Genomic DNA, 14,473 nt, shown 5'->3' on the forward strand with positions numbered 1-14,473 from the left:
AGGGGGATTGCCCAGCAAACTCACCCTCCCCAGGGCACATGCATACACACACCTCAGATCCAGACACAGCCATGTCAAGTTCAGTGTTGATGGCCACACAGCTCACTGCAGCCCCATGCCCATACAGGACCTGCACAGGCTTTGGTGCCAGGCCTACTGACAGACCACCCTGTGGATGACCAGGGTTGGCTTAGGACTGGCCCCTGAGGCTCAGGAAACGAAGGCCTTGTCCAAGACTAGAGAGCTGGAGGGTCATGGAACCCCAGACTTGCTCATGGTAGCAAAGGGAAGGGAAAGACAGGAGGGCAGGACCGGAAGGCCACCGAGGGATGGATGGGCTGTAGGTCTGGGCTATGGGGACCCCACAGAGCTGCCTATCAGGCACACCTGATGCAGGAGCCGCCACACCATGCATGTGGTGTCCCGGGAGCCTGAGATGAGGTAGATGCCACAGGTGTCCAGTGCAAGGCAGGTTACTACATCTGCACGGGAAGGGGAGGGTACAGGCAAAATGGAGGAATCACATCCGCTCCGGCCAGCCTCAGAACCCGGCCCCATACCTGCGTGCCTCCAAGGCTGTTCATACCAAGGTGGCGGCTGAGCTGGCTCAACAGCTTGCCACGGGATAGTGCAGTCACTCGCAGGCTGCCATCCCAGTGGCCCCCGCTGAATAGCAGCTTTCCGTCAGGGGCCACTGCCAGTGCTTGTCCGCTCACACCACTGTCTGGCACCCATGGGCCACTCAGCAGTCGCTGCGTCCTGACCCAGTGAGGGGGATGGCAAGTGAGGCCAGGCCACATGGAAGAGACCCAGGCCCTCAGGGAGCCTGGTCAGACCTTTCCCCTGCAGCTGGCCTACATTCTGATTAGGGAGAGGAATAATTCAGGGTGCAGAGCATTTGTAGCCCACCCCACCCACAGCCCTCTGTCCTACTTGTGGCTGCCCATGGTGGGGTCTTTGCTGAAGCTGAAGTAGTTGCTTATGTTGCGGTCATAGGGCAACCAGCTGTGGGTACCCAGCAGCCCACTGGCACTCACGGTCACCTGAAGGCAGGAGGGGGCAGAGATGGGTTTGTGGCAGAGGCAGAGGGGGAGTGGAGCTGAGCTAGGGCTCTGCACAATGCACTTACCAACAGGTCTGGGGAACCCTGGGTGATGAAGGAGTGGGGCTGCCGGTGGGGGACCAGAGCTAGCACCAGGGGTACACCATCACTGACGACCTGCAGGGACAAGGGCAGGCCTAGCTATGCCTGAGTACTATCAGATTACACTATCTTCTCCCTGAAGCATCATCCCTTCCTTTACCCTCAGTCCCCAGGGGTCACGGAGTAGGTATCACAGATGCAGAGGTCCCTCCAAGCAACAGGCAGAGACTTTAGGAGGGCATCTCAGAAAGTGGGTGAGAAGCTGGGACAGACGTGGAAGATGCTTCCAGAGTATCACGCTTAGTTTCAACCTTGGTCCTCCCACCCTGTTATTCCTTGTCCCCCTAGCCCAAAGGCAGGAAGAGAGGGAAACCTAAAAAAAAGTCAGGCCTGGGGGCAACATTCAGGAATGTTCCTGCCTAGGAAGGCGATGGAAGGGGTCCAAGGACAGATCTCCTCCCTCCTGATCTCCCTAAGGCTTTCAGAGCTTGTTAGGTGAGTCAACACTTTATCCTGGCCCTGATGAGGAGGGCACCCCTCCTGCCCCCATACTCTTCCCATGTTAACTCATTTTCTAAGGTGCTTTGAAATCAGTGACCTTGATTAGGGTTCCCATCTGCCCCAAGTGGTTGGTAAGGACAGTGGGGTTAAACCCATTTCACATAATATAAAGTTGAGGTCCTGTCTTCCTCTCACCTCTGCAAAGAATGCCTTGAGTTGGTCCAGGTGCTGGAAGATGCTAGGTGAGTTAGTGTCCAGGCGTGCAAGGCGATGGGCTGCTTCCTCAGCTGAGAGCCGAGTTGGATGTGGCTCCTGTGGGCAAGTGGCTGGTCAGCACCATGGCGTGGGCATCCCTGGCCACTATCCTCTAAGCTGGCTTTACCTTCAGCAGCTGACAGGGAGTTTGCCCAAAGTTGCTGATAATACCCTCCAGAGCCTTCCGTTCCCGCTCATCTGTCACATGGTCCAGGTCTACAGCCCCTGGGAAGGTAGGCAGAGCAGTCAGGGCTCCCCACGTGCCCTCTGCATCCACCCCTCCTGATTTTGTCCTGGCCCCAACAGTCCAGCACACTGCCCACCCTCATAGGTGCAGTAATAGAAGACATTGAGGGCCTCCTCGGCAGCTGGCCCCCGCTGCTTGTAGCCAAAGATGAGGTCGATCCACTCGTGCAGGTGGGCAGACACATACTCCGACTCCTGGGAGTAGGGAGGCAGCAATCAGTGCAGGGACGGCTGACCCCCCATGACCTTCAGAACCCCGGCTGCCTGCCATTTGCCTGTGGTTGCTTCCTCACCAGAGCCTGGCGGTGCTGCTGGATGAAGTCCTCAGGAGAGCTGGCCCACGGGGGCAGCACTACATCGCCCACCTTCTCGTTGGTCAGCTGGAGACAGCCCAGGTCAAAACCTGGCACAAAGGACTGCGTCAGCTGTCTCCCTGTCCATCCCAACTGCCCCCTGGCCACTCCACCATCTGCCCTCCATCCCCACACCTGCCCGCTCCAGTGCCAGCACCTCACACCTACCGTTCTGGTTCTCCAGGAAGTCAGGAAAGTAGAAGAATTCTGGGATGAGCTCCTTCACATCGGCGGGGCTCTCCAGGCGTGCCTGCCAGGCTGCTGCCACTGAGTGGAACTGCCGGTCGGAGCAGTCAAAGCTGGGGGAGGGGCATGGGGCCAAGGTGAGGTGGGGAGAATGGGAACAGGGAGGGAGATGCTGTGGCTGGAGGGAAGAAGGGAGCCAAGGGTGGGCCCAGGATGTGGGGAGGACCAGCCTCCTCCCCCAGTCTGCCCACCAGCCCCTGGGCTGTACCGGCCACTCTGCAGCTGGACGTGCAGGGAGGTGAAGGGCTCCACGCGGATAAGGTAGTGCATCACGCCTGCTGCATTGGAGTAGTGGGTGCCATAGTGGAACTTGTCAATGGTCCCCGCTGGGTCCTCAAAGCTTTCATACCTGGGGCCACAGTTGGACATGTCAGCAGAAGCCCTCCCCTCACCTTTCCCTACCCGCTAAGCCCAGCCCTGCCCGCATGCTCACTTCTCCCTCACGAGCTGGGCATGCTTGGGGTTCACCACACCGATGGGCTTAGACAGGTCCCGGAAGACGGCTGGGTTGCTGAGGTCCAGGGTTGGGGACACGTAGTCCTGCAGGACCCAGGGGAACTGGCCGCCCACCCAAGCAGGGGCTGCATGAGGGCCCTGACGGCCTACCAGCCCACCCTGCCCTGCCCTCACCCTCACCCTCAAGAAGGCGGGTACAGAACCTGCCCACAGGTTGGGGGAGCACCACTTAGAGGGGTCACAGGGGAGCAAGACAGACTGTCCTGGAACAGGATTCCTTTTGAGGAATAGAGGCTAGGTGGGGAGGGGAAGGTAGTGAGGCTGGGGACCTCTGGGGGTTGGCAGGGAACAGAGGCCAGCTCTTCATTGGCACACCTACCCAGGACCAAGCTCAGGGCTTGGCCCACTGGCAGGTACCTACACTTGGGGGAACCAAGGGCTGATAGGTCAGAGGGGCAGGGGTGGAGGGGTACAGAGTGAGGCCCTCACCACAGGGTACTGAGACAGGTCATTGTAGGTCCGCCCCGCAATGGTGTTGAGTTGCATCAAGTACTCGAAGTTGGATATCTCACGCTGTACCCATTTCTGGGGACAGGGGCAATCAAGATGTGAGCCAGGTGGGCTGTCCAGCACTGCCCCCTGATTCAGGGTCCCAACTTCACATCCCTCACACTCCGGGCTCTCACCTGTGTAAGGCCTGAGGCACGCAGCATCTCCTGGGGGGAGCGGCTGCTTAGGTAGCCTTGAGAGGGAGGCCGTAGGCGCAAGAGCCACGAGTACACCTGGTTCCGTACCTGGGTGTGGGGTGGGATGGGGCCAGGCTGGGGCCTGGGAGTCTGGCTAGGAGATGAGGCTGGGGTCGTGCCCACCTTGCATGGGAAGTTGAGGAAGTAGTTGGCCTGATCGATAAAGAAGAGCTCAAGTGCTGAACGGCGCAGGTTGAAACGCCGCAGGTGGACCTCACGCAGCTGGGCCAATGGGCGCCGGAAATCATAGCCAATGCCTATGGGGAGGAACAGCAGGTACAGGAGTCACTCACCCCAAGCCCACCCAGACCTCAGCCATTCCCTGCCATCTTCCCAACCCACACCACCAGGACGCACCCTCCTCAGTTTCGACACGCTCAGTGCTGCCATCGTAGAAGTACACATTCTGTGTGGTGACCTCCAGCAGCCCTGGGACCACGGCCACTACCGTCACCAGCTGGCACTCAGCCGACAGCACCAGCTTCTCACGCTGCTCATCCAGTTCTGCTGCTTCCATCCTAAAGACCAGCAACCTACCTCAGGCTCTAGGCTCTGGGACCCCCTTCTTCACAAGCCCAAAGGGCATCCAAGTGCCATTGAGTCATGGGGTATATACTCTCATGACTCCCAGAGATGGGGAGGGGCTGTCTAGGGTCCAGAACCTACTGGTCCCAGCCCCTGTCCCCAGCCTGCCACCCACTAGGCTTCTGAATATTTTGCCAGGATGCCAACCCTTGTCCCCTGCTCCCCTCACCCAGCCCCTGCCCACTCCCTGGGCCCCCTTCCCGCTCTGGTTTGTTTCTCAGTGCTGTCCTCGGGTGCCTGGCTGTTAAAAGAGAAACTCAGCCCTGTTAGGAGACTTTCCCACCCCCCATCTGGCTTTGGACAGTCCCTTCAGGGGGATGTAGTCAGGCAGCAGAAGAGGGAGTTGATCCCACAGAGGCATGCACACACTGGAGCAGACCCCTTGCCCACCACCCCAGTCCGATCTCTCCAGGGCCTCACTCACGGGGTCTCCAGCTCAGCCAGCTCATCTTCGCCGAGCTGGTCCTCCTGCAGCTCCTCGGGTGGGGTGCTCACTTTGGCCTCTTTGGTCACTGCCAGAGGCAGTGAGGCCTCCTCAGTGGGTGTCAGGGGAACCTCACCTGCAAGGGGCCAAGGGTACTCAGATGAAGCAAGGCAGGATGGGACACGGGACAATTGAGTTGGGCGGACCCAGCTCAGCATACTCCCTCACCCAGATTGTCACGGAGGGCACTGGCTTCCAGGTGAGGGTCGAAGTGATGGTTGGGCACCAGCTTCAGACGCATGCGTGAGTATGTCTCAGCGCTGGACAGTTTCCAGCGGAGGGTGGGAGGGTCCCTGTAGAATGTCCCCCAGGTCATGGGTCGGTAGAAGGCTGTAGACACCCCCATCCCTCACCCCAAAGGCAGTCTGGGGTTCCAGGTGACCCCCTCCCTCCCAAGCCCCACCCCTCCACAGTGACACTGCCTCAAGCCCGGCCCACCTCAGCGCCCATGCCCCACATGGGCTGGCGAGCTGGCGCCACAGCGTGCCCCAGTGCAGCAGGGCTGTGGAGTGCTGCGCTGCCTGCTGCTTCAGCGCTGCCGTGTAGCGCAGCCCCTCCAGGCGCGCCCGCCTCTGCGCAGGTTCCAGCACCAGCTCCTGGGGTGGGGGAAATAGGTCAGTCCCCTGGCTGCTGCCTGTCCTACCCCTATTTCTCCACCTTGTGAGACATCTCCTGGGCGCATGTGTGGATCAGTTTCCCATCCCCACCCCTGTGGCACACCTGGAAGGCCCGACGACTCTGGGCACGCTCCCGCTGGCGCCGCTGCCCACTGCTCATGAGCATGTCATAGCAGGCATTCCAGAAACCTGACATAAGGTCGTGGCTCTTAGCATACGTGTCCATTTCGAACTGGGACATGGTTGGCTGCACCTGGAGGATTGGTCAGAGGAGAACAGTGCTCGATATGGGCCCCAGTCCCCACTCCTCTTCCTGGGCCCCACCTCCAGGCACCTGTTTGTCGATGAAGTGGCGCCATTCGGGTGTGGCACAAAAAGCCTGGAAGTCTTCAAAGAAGGTGGGGCTGCCATTGGTGGGTGGCAGGGAGGGTAGTCCCCACTGCAGCCCCAGCGGCTCATAGGCACGGTCTAGCAGCGTGCGTACCAGCGGCACCAGCCAGGAGCAGCGCTCTGCGGCTGCTGTGGCTGCAGGTGGGGGCCCTGTCTTATCAGTGGCTGACTCGGAGGAAGAGGTGTTCAGCGCCCGCCCCAGTGCAGCCTCCAGCTTGGAGAGCACATAGCAGGCTTCCTCCTGGCGGGCTGGCACTGCAGTCTGTAGCAGCATGTGCAATCTCACATAGGCCTGGGCATGCAGCTGTGGGTGCAAGAGAGATGAGTGGCACCCAGCCACTCTTGGAGCTCCCCACACCTCCCATGCCCCCTGCCCCCATGTTCACCCTGTGCTCACCTGTGGGTCTTCCAGCAGGATGTAGCCAAGCACAAGCCGCAGGCCAATCTGTGCCATCTCACGGAGATCAGCTGTGCCGTTGGCCAGGTGGGGCCAGGCTCCCAGGCGATCAAGTAGGCTGCATACACCTTCAAAGAGCTGCCACAGACAACGGGTTCCCAACAGACATCACCAGGGGAGGCCAGGAGTCCATGGAAAGAGAGCAAAGTAAAGTTTGCGCTGGGGGCCAGGTAGGGTTTGTGCACACAGGCAAGTCCACGCTCACAGGCATTCATGCTGATGTACCCACAACTGCGCACGTGTACCCATCCACCTCCCAGACCAGATCCCTGCAGCCTTGCGTGAACCTGAGTGTTCATGTGGCTCACGCCTCTCTGAGGGGCCGCACCTTCTCACTCCACAGTTCCTGGTTACCATGGCCTTCAGCACACAGGAAGTCCTGCAGCAGACGCAGCAGCCAAAGCACCTGCTGGGTGAGGCTGGCCAGGACCCCCACGGGGGCTTCCTTGATGTCGGTCAGGGCTGACTCCAGCATCATCTCCAGGAGGCTGGCGGGTGAGTGGGGAACTCAAGGGTCTACCTGACTGTCTTCTTTCCTTCCCCCGAGGCTCCCTGAAGCCCCTCCCGCTCCAGACTTGCCCTCTCACCTGCGCTTGATGCAGTCTGGTGGGCGCACAAGTGTGGCTGAGGCCCCCAGCTGGGTGAGCACCGAGAAAACCTGGCCACGCTCCCGCCAGGCAGCCTCATCGCTGCCTTCCACACCACGCCACGTCACCGAGAACAGCACGTTGGTGAGCAGATTGCACAACTCTTCCTCAGAGGTTTGCTGTGGGCACAGGTGGGTGATGTGGGCATGGGTTGTGGGCCGCAGAGGGAATCAGGCTGATGCCCATCCATCCCCAGTCAGCATCCCTCCTGGGGTAGCCACCCAGGAGGCAGAGCATTTGGCTAACAGTGAGCCTGGCACTAAGGGCGTGGAAGAACTGTTTAGGGGTCTCAGCTACTACCTGAGTTCCAGGCAGAATCCTGGGGTCTCGCCAGACTCCCAAGAAGAGATGAGGCAGTTCACATAGAACGAGCAGAGGCCCATCCCCAAACCCAGAAGCCCAGGGCAGGGCCATTGGCGTTTGCTGCCCTTGGACCCTCTGAGGTCTCTGCCCTACAGGCTCTCTTGAGGGCCCTTCTGAAGCCTGGCTGGTGTCACCCACTCTGGCTCGTCATGACTCGCACTGTTCCAGGAGCCCTCTGGGAACACAACTACAGATGAGAGCTATGATGGGACAGCACAGGCCTGACTGGCAGTGCAACCCTGGTCAGACAGGGCCACACCTTTGGAGAGGCTACACTGCCAGTCCTGTGTAACAGAAGTGTCCTCCCTTGGGTACCATGCAGTGGCAGAGGGTGGGCCCATCTCACCTGTGGGTTGCTGGTGTTCGAGGTATCATCCCCGTTAATGGTGGGCTCTGGGAGGCTGCCGTCCTCCAGCACATTGGAGAGACTAGAGCTGTGGTGGCCAGGGGCAGCAGAAAAGGGCCTCGGCCCATCCAGTGGGGAAGGAGTGCCAGGCTGGCTGGCTGGAGTAAGAGTACCACTGCTGCCGCCACCACCAGCAGTGTTGCCTGATCCTACACTAGACCGTTCCAGGCCCAGGTCAAAGGGCATGCAGAATGGGGAGAGAGCATGGTAAAAGCCATCAGGGTCAGGGCAGGGGGCCTCTGAGGGCAGGAAGACATCTGAAGGCTCAGCAGGTGACTCAGTGGGTGGCTTGGGTGGGGCTGGCTTGGGAGAGGTGGGTGACTCTGGGGAAGAAGGAGGGGGACTGCCAGCTGTGGCAGCCTCCAGGACATATAGCCGGGTCAGCACATCCTGCCAGCCAGCCTGTCGGGCCAGAAGGCGCACTATATCTGGCTGTCCATAGATGAGGTGGAAGAGCTGCAGGCAAGAGCACAGCACGTGAGGACGCATCCAACTGCCTGCCCCAGACCCTCATCCGGGGTCTTTGCAGAGGAGGGCTCCAGAGACCCCCTCATGAGACAGGCAAGGTGAAGGCCAGAGGGTAGAAGCCACCCTCCCCCTCCCCCAAAGCTTTTACATCTCATGCTCACCTGGCGACAGATGTCTAGGCGAACGCTGAGGTCAGCCTGGAGGGACAGCTGTACCACAGCCAGCAGATCTGAGAGGTTCAGGCAATCTGGGGGGGATGGGTTGGGGGGACCTGAGGGACTGACCCGACTAGGAAGGGTCGGGCCCAGCCCTGGCCCCTGTGCCACTACCTTCCTTCTTCCTGCCTGCCTGCCCTGTTTTTCTGACATGTCACCCCCTCCACTTGGCTGTAACCAGGTTGTACCTGCCCCCAGGAACAGCTTGTAGAGTCCCTGGCAGAGCTGGGGGGAAACAGTCCCCTCAGGCAAGCAGGCAATCAGACCCTGGAGACCACACTCCCGCAGCCGGAGGCGCTGGCGGCTCCGCTCAGGTAGCCGCTCATTCTGCTGCAGTCTGCGCAGGATCTGTGTGGGGGTCATCGGAGGACTGTCATCATGTGGAAGGAGTTACTGTAGGAGGGGAAGTCACCGTGCAGGTGTGTGGCTCAAGAGGCCCTTGAAGGCAGCTTCATCTGCTGGCCCAAGGCCTGCTGTACCTCCCTGAACCCCAGGCAGGGGCCCCAGTGAATGGGATGCCAGGGGAGGGGATGGGCTGGATGTACCTTGCAGACTCGATCGGGCAGCAGGGGCAGTGACCCTGGCCGCACTAGCAGGGCCAGCAGCACTTCGAGGTTCCCTGGCTCCAACAGAAAGATAGCCAAGGACTCCTGCGCCAGGGAACCGTGCAGCAGGGCTAGCAGCAGGTCCAGCACACCCACCACCTGGGGATGCAGAGTCTCACACTGTGCCAGGCCCCCATGCCCCCCTCACCCAAGCCTCCCCTTCCCCAACCTCCAGCCTACCTGGCCATCATCGCCTGTGGCTGCCAAAAAGTTCAGCATGATCTGCGTGACCTGCACGTCATCTGCTGAGAGGCTCCGCACCAGGAACTCCCTTGCCAGGCCCAGGAGGGAGGTCTGCACGGTGCGTAGGTCGTCAGCAGCCAGGGGGCGCTCCCGCTGCGGGCTGGCAGGTCAGCAGGCACACCCAGCCAGGTCCGGAGAAAGGTGGGGAGACAGGGGGAGAAAGGGGGAGAGAGGGGGAGAGAGGGGGAGGGAGGGTGGGCAGGTGAGTCAGGTAAGCGCATAGCCCAGTCCCCAAGGCCAGAGGCCACTGTGTCAGCGTCAGCCCCCCATGGCCCATCTGGCCCCACTGGCCTCACCTGTAGTGGGTGCGCAGAGCATCCAGGATAAACTGGACGCCGTACTTCTTCCGCAGCTTCTGTCTGTGCTCCCGAACGATGCTGGACATGTACTGGATGTGGCCTGAGCAGGAATGAGCAGGAGGCTCAGGCCACTAGGCTGAGCTGGACCCTTCAGATCCTCCAGGCCAGGGCCATGTGCCTGTCAGACTTCCAGGGCAGGGTCATAGTCCCCTCAGCCACCCCATGGCATTCTGGATTCCTATCAGGTGAGTCCCTCAGATCCCCCAGAGCAGCGTTCTAACTTCTCAGTGCTCAGCCACCCTATGGCCAGCCCCTTGCTCAGGTCCTCACACCTACCGAGGCGCACGGCGAAGTCACTGAGGGTCCAGAGGTGAAAGTTGAAGAGCAAATGCTGGTAGAGTAGGTACAGGAGGGGCCCGCTGCCCTCAGCCGCCACTTGCTCCATCAGCAGCTGGGCAGACATGAGCACGTTCATGTCCATGGCCCAGCTGGGGACCTGGGGTGAGACAGGAGCTGGAGTGAGGGCTCAGGCTCTGCCCACCTGCTGTCTGAACTTCTCAGCTGCCACCCTTCCCTGCACAGCCATGATGGCCACAGACATGGCCACCCACCTGCTCAGAACCCTTTGGGGGCTCCCTGCCGCCTCTGACATGCAAGCCTCCTGCCTGCTGTGCGGGTCCCCACCCCAACCTGTGCTGGGCCTTTCCCCAAATCTTCCAGATCCAACCCTGCTCGGCCTTTCAGGGCCCACTCAAGTATCAACTCTCCCAGGAGGTTCTCCATGACTGACAGGGCAGCAGGTTCCCCACTCAGTCCCCTCGGTCAGACAGGCTGACCATATCCCTAATCCTCCATGCGTGCGCTACCAGGCCCTACCTTTCGCAGGAGGGCCCCGATGATGGCAGGCCCCTGGCACTGCACCAGGCTCTCTTGGTTCACCACGTGACCCTGAAGGAAGTTCCGCAGCATCAGCAGAAAAGCAGCCACTGCGTTCCTCTCCATCCGTTCCTCTGCCAGCCACCAGGAAGGGGACAGAGGTGCATCAAGGGCCTGCCAGTGGCCAGGAGACCTTGGGCATTCCACCCCCCTACCATGCCAAGATTCCCGCCCCATAACATAGGTACCAGGAACACTTACCTGAAGATTTACCCAATGGGAGAACCAGGCCCTGGGTTTTGTGGCCAGAGGTCAGTTCAGGACCCACAAGGTCATGCGTTTCAGCTGGACTTGCCTCAGCCTCTTTGGGCTGTGCAGCTACTCGCTCCAGCAGGGGCAGCAGGGCACCCATACCCCCAACGCAGTTCACCACATCCTGGGGGAAGGAGGATGGCAGTGAGGGGGGCCTTCCACTCAGTTTCCTGCCCTGCTCCACCCCAGCAGACCATCCACAAGGGAAGTTTTGCTCTCTCGAGCTGGACTGTCCAAATCCTCCCCAGGCACAGCACTGCTCCCCACCTGACTCCAAACACACATGTGCCCCATGTTCATGCCTCCTGCACACACCACCCACACGTGCTCACAGACCTTCACATCCCAGGTCTCCACTCTGTGGCCCGTCAGGCGCCCATCGAGCCCATGACTGGGGGACAGGTCCAGGCAAATGTTGTTCTTACAAGCCTAGGGACAGGGGAATGGGCAGGCAGCCAGGGTCAGAGGGAGGAGGGGGTGGCAGGCACAGTGTGGGAGACGGGAAGTAGCACAATCAAGCCAACCACTCCCCTGGGGCCCCCAAATACCTGAGGTGAATAATGGAGGAGCAGCCTGGTGCTGAGCTCATGCAGCTCCCCCTCAGGCTTGAAGGGTGCCGTCTCATTGGGCCCTGGGAGGTGGGCAGGGGGCTTCAGACCTTGCTAGGCCTCTGGCCAAACCCCATCCAGAGCCTGCCTGACCAGAGGAGAGACCCCCAGAGATGCCTTCTCACCCCTGGACCCCTAGCTTCTGGCCTGGGGCTGGGGCAGAGATGAAGGATGCTGCATACCCAGGGTGCACAGGGTCCACAGAGCCGTCGCCTGCAGGGCTTCGTGAAAGATGGCCACAGTCCCCAGCTCACCCTCCAGGGATGTGGGACTGCCCCACCGAGTGTCCTGGGTGCCTGCGAGGGTAGAGTCGATGCTGCCCTCCTGCAGGGGGGCCACCAGCCCGGACCCCCAGCCGAGCCCCGTGGAGGCTGGGACTGACTGGGAGCGGGTGAGGGCGGGGTGAGTGTAGGCCAGGGTGGCGGGGACTGGTGGCATGGGCAGCCCCGTGGTGGTGGTCGTTGTGCGGTGCCCAGCGGAGCCGATACAGCAGGAGGAGAAAGGCTGTGGGACCGGGGTTGGGGGAGCAGTCAGGTCACAGCAGAACCTGGGGCTCCGCCTACATGCAGTTCCTCACAGTGACCCCCATGGCTGCATGGATCCCAGTGGCTAAAGTCCAAGGCCTATGGGGCAGCACGGGACACAAGGGCTCCAGGCCACACCCTGCCCACTGTGTTCCAAGTCCCCCCATCTATCCAAGGCCTCCCCAAACCTTGCTTGGCACACCTCACTGAGGGAGGGGCAGCGAAGGGGTGCTGTCTTGACCAGATGGCCGTCTTTGTAGACATGGACCAGGTTCTGGCTGAAGGGCCGGCGCCCAGGCACATGGACGATAGCCACGCAGTGCTAGAACAGAAGCCTCATGTTAGGCCATACTTGGGACTCAGCACCCCTCTCTCTACTGGGCCACATGAGACGGATGGGGTCTCACCCAGGCAGAGTCGGCAAAGGACACTTCGGGCAAACTCATGGTCAAGTACTCCTTCCGTGTGCACACAGCCACCACCAGGGTCCCGGCCGCCGTGAAGAAGGCCTCAAACCCTGAGCCGCTGCTGGTGAAGAAGCTGGGGGCAGGCGAGCCAGTTATGTCTGCTTGTTCCTGCTCACCCTGGCAGGAGGTCCCTGGCCCCTGGCAGTCACCCACCTGTACAGCTGCTTTCGCTGGAGTGGTCGGGTGGGGGCAGGGGTAGGTGCTATATCCATGGGGTGCAGACAGAGCCAGGCATGAAAGGTGAAGCCAGGCCCTGGCCATCGCTGCACAGGGGGTACCATGATGCCCGCCATGCTGGGCGTGAGGTCAAAGTAGCGTAGAGCGCGTGCAGGGCCCTGGTGCCTGGCCATGCCTGATAATGAACGGATGACAGCACCTGCGTGTCGGGCCTTTCCAGCCTCAGCTCCACCTGGTCCCGAGTCCAATCCTGGCGGAGGGCGCAGCAGGTGACGCAGCTCCATGGGCCTTATTGATACACGGCCCAGTGCTTGTAGCAGTGCCAGCAGTTGCTCTTGGCAGCGGGCCTCCAGGGCTAGCCCTGTGCTGAGTGTCTCCAACAGGCAGCCCACCAGGCCTGCCTGCACACAGGTGGCACGGCTGGCAGGGCAGCTGTCACAGAGCCACCTGAGGCGTTGTGCTAGGAAGAGCCGCAGCTCAGCGGTGGGCAATGACGGCAGCCACTGCACCAGCACCAGTATCGGCTGCTCGTTGCGGATTGGTGGAGGTGGGCACAAGCTGTGGTCACCCTCCACAGCCTGTGGGTGGACAGAATAACAGTCCCTGGTCAGTTGTGGCACCCTGTCAACAGTAGGACTTTCTGGCTCCATTTACTTGCCTACAGCAGCAGTCAGCAACATGATCTACCCCATCCTGCCCACAGGTTGTGTGTGAGGCTCAGGAAAGTCAGAGGGACACAGATGACGATCACTACTACTAAGAATCCTTCAGTGCTGTTAATCCCTCAACCTTAGTTTTCAGCCTGGGTTGGCCTAACCCCTAACTGCATGTTCCTAAGATAATCCTGGGGCTTGCTAACATGCAGTTGCTTCCAGGATCCCTACAGGGCCAGAATCCTCATTCCAGTGACACTGATAGACATGACCAGGCTACAGGTCACACTATGTACTGGCCGCAGTCAACATGGCCCCCCAGGGTGGAAAGCTCACCATCTGTGGTAACCCTGACTCAGTTCTGGTTGCCTTTGGGACCCTGGTCCCAAGCCCCTTCCCTCACCATGTTGAGCAGCTCTTGCAACAGCCGATGGGTGGGGGGACCATGGCTCTGCAGAACCTCCTGCAGGTGAGGGTAGCCGATGCGCTCCTTAAACACCTCCTGTGTAAGGTAGTATGGGGAAGAAGTGAACATATACATGTGCCCCAGGGCAAACTCAGGAACCCTGGAAACCCTGGAGGGGCATCACATTTTGCGGTTCCCTTGCGTGGCTCTGCCTCTGGGTGACAGTACTGGTGGGCAGTGGGCTGCAGAGGGATGGGGGGGACATGAGTCCATCTCAGAAGGCTGTAGATGGAGGTGGGTCTACAAGTGTCCATTCCCCATCCAGCCCTGATAGAGGAGATGCAGCTCCAGGACAGACTGGCGACCACACCTGCCCAGTGTGCTTTAGGGCAGGGCAGTCACCTCCCAGCTTGCTTTGCTCCAGGGAACAGGATTCTTATAGCCACCGGCCAGGCCTGTTCTGGGGATATGGTCAGTTGAACTCCACCCCGCACCCCGACTAAAGCTGCAGTGCAGCAGCCTCACCTTGGCTGAGGGGGAGTCACTCATGATGCAGGTCAGCACTCTGACTACATGGACTGCAATGGCGTCTGTGTCTTGGTCCAGGACCTTGGGGTTGGGAGGGGCCGTCAGGAGAGGCAGGGGCCAGGGTGTCACAGCTGGCAGCCCCCTGCAGTAAAAAAGGTGCAGAGCCAAGCACCCCAAGGCATGTGGCATGTGCTAG

General features: G+C 60.6%; 1 protein-coding gene across 11 annotated transcripts in view; it reads right to left on the minus strand.

The window, feature by feature from the left end:
• NBEAL2 (neurobeachin like 2) overlaps nt 1-14,473 on the minus strand; it is a 29,446-nt gene that overhangs the window by 1,477 nt on the left and 13,496 nt on the right. For 6 of the 11 annotated variants that reach the window (XM_021934468.2, XM_021934466.2, XM_021934467.2 and 3 more), the window contains 40 exons: nt 14,275-14,358; nt 13,747-13,845; nt 12,667-13,268; nt 12,454-12,586; nt 12,249-12,368; nt 11,705-12,026; nt 11,463-11,545; nt 11,251-11,343; nt 10,864-11,038; nt 10,603-10,736; nt 10,063-10,222; nt 9,724-9,826; nt 9,365-9,527; nt 9,125-9,283; nt 8,768-8,927; nt 8,526-8,611; nt 7,837-8,352; nt 7,068-7,246; nt 6,809-6,968; nt 6,421-6,558; nt 5,968-6,327; nt 5,737-5,886; nt 5,455-5,612; nt 5,185-5,309; nt 4,957-5,092; nt 4,305-4,465; nt 3,888-4,204; nt 3,691-3,786; nt 3,179-3,303; nt 2,954-3,094; nt 2,668-2,798; nt 2,440-2,549; nt 2,224-2,341; nt 2,028-2,125; nt 1,841-1,957; nt 1,130-1,219; nt 934-1,043; nt 587-759; nt 388-482; nt 53-169 (listed from right to left, as the gene is read on the minus strand). In XM_021934468.2, the coding sequence (XP_021790160.2) occupies nt 53-169; nt 388-482; nt 587-759; nt 934-1,043; nt 1,130-1,219; nt 1,841-1,957; nt 2,028-2,125; nt 2,224-2,341; nt 2,440-2,549; nt 2,668-2,798; nt 2,954-3,094; nt 3,179-3,303; nt 3,691-3,786; nt 3,888-4,204; nt 4,305-4,465; nt 4,957-5,092; nt 5,185-5,309; nt 5,455-5,612; nt 5,737-5,886; nt 5,968-6,327; nt 6,421-6,558; nt 6,809-6,968; nt 7,068-7,246; nt 7,837-8,352; nt 8,526-8,611; nt 8,768-8,927; nt 9,125-9,283; nt 9,365-9,527; nt 9,724-9,826; nt 10,063-10,222; nt 10,603-10,736; nt 10,864-11,038; nt 11,251-11,343; nt 11,463-11,545; nt 11,705-12,026; nt 12,249-12,368; nt 12,454-12,586; nt 12,667-13,268; nt 13,747-13,845; nt 14,275-14,358 (6,597 nt within the window). Of the gene's footprint in view, nt 1-52; nt 170-387; nt 483-586; nt 760-933; nt 1,044-1,129; nt 1,220-1,840; nt 1,958-2,006; nt 2,126-2,223; nt 2,342-2,439; nt 2,550-2,667; nt 2,799-2,953; nt 3,095-3,178; nt 3,304-3,690; nt 3,787-3,887; nt 4,205-4,304; nt 4,466-4,956; nt 5,093-5,184; nt 5,310-5,454; nt 5,613-5,736; nt 5,887-5,967; nt 6,328-6,420; nt 6,559-6,808; nt 6,969-7,067; nt 7,247-7,836; nt 8,353-8,525; nt 8,612-8,767; nt 8,928-9,124; nt 9,284-9,364; nt 9,528-9,723; nt 9,827-10,062; nt 10,223-10,602; nt 10,737-10,863; nt 11,039-11,250; nt 11,344-11,462; nt 11,546-11,704; nt 12,027-12,248; nt 12,369-12,453; nt 12,587-12,666; nt 13,269-13,746; nt 13,846-14,274; nt 14,359-14,473 lie in introns of those variants that run through there. The other 5 variants (XM_031663399.1, XM_031663398.1, XR_004182173.1 and 2 more) reach the window with 4 other exon arrangements.

The sequence above is a fragment of the Papio anubis genome, chromosome 2 (assembly GCF_008728515.1).
Source record: "Papio anubis isolate 15944 chromosome 2, Panubis1.0, whole genome shotgun sequence".
Classification (NCBI taxonomy): Eukaryota; Metazoa; Chordata; class Mammalia; order Primates; family Cercopithecidae; genus Papio; species Papio anubis.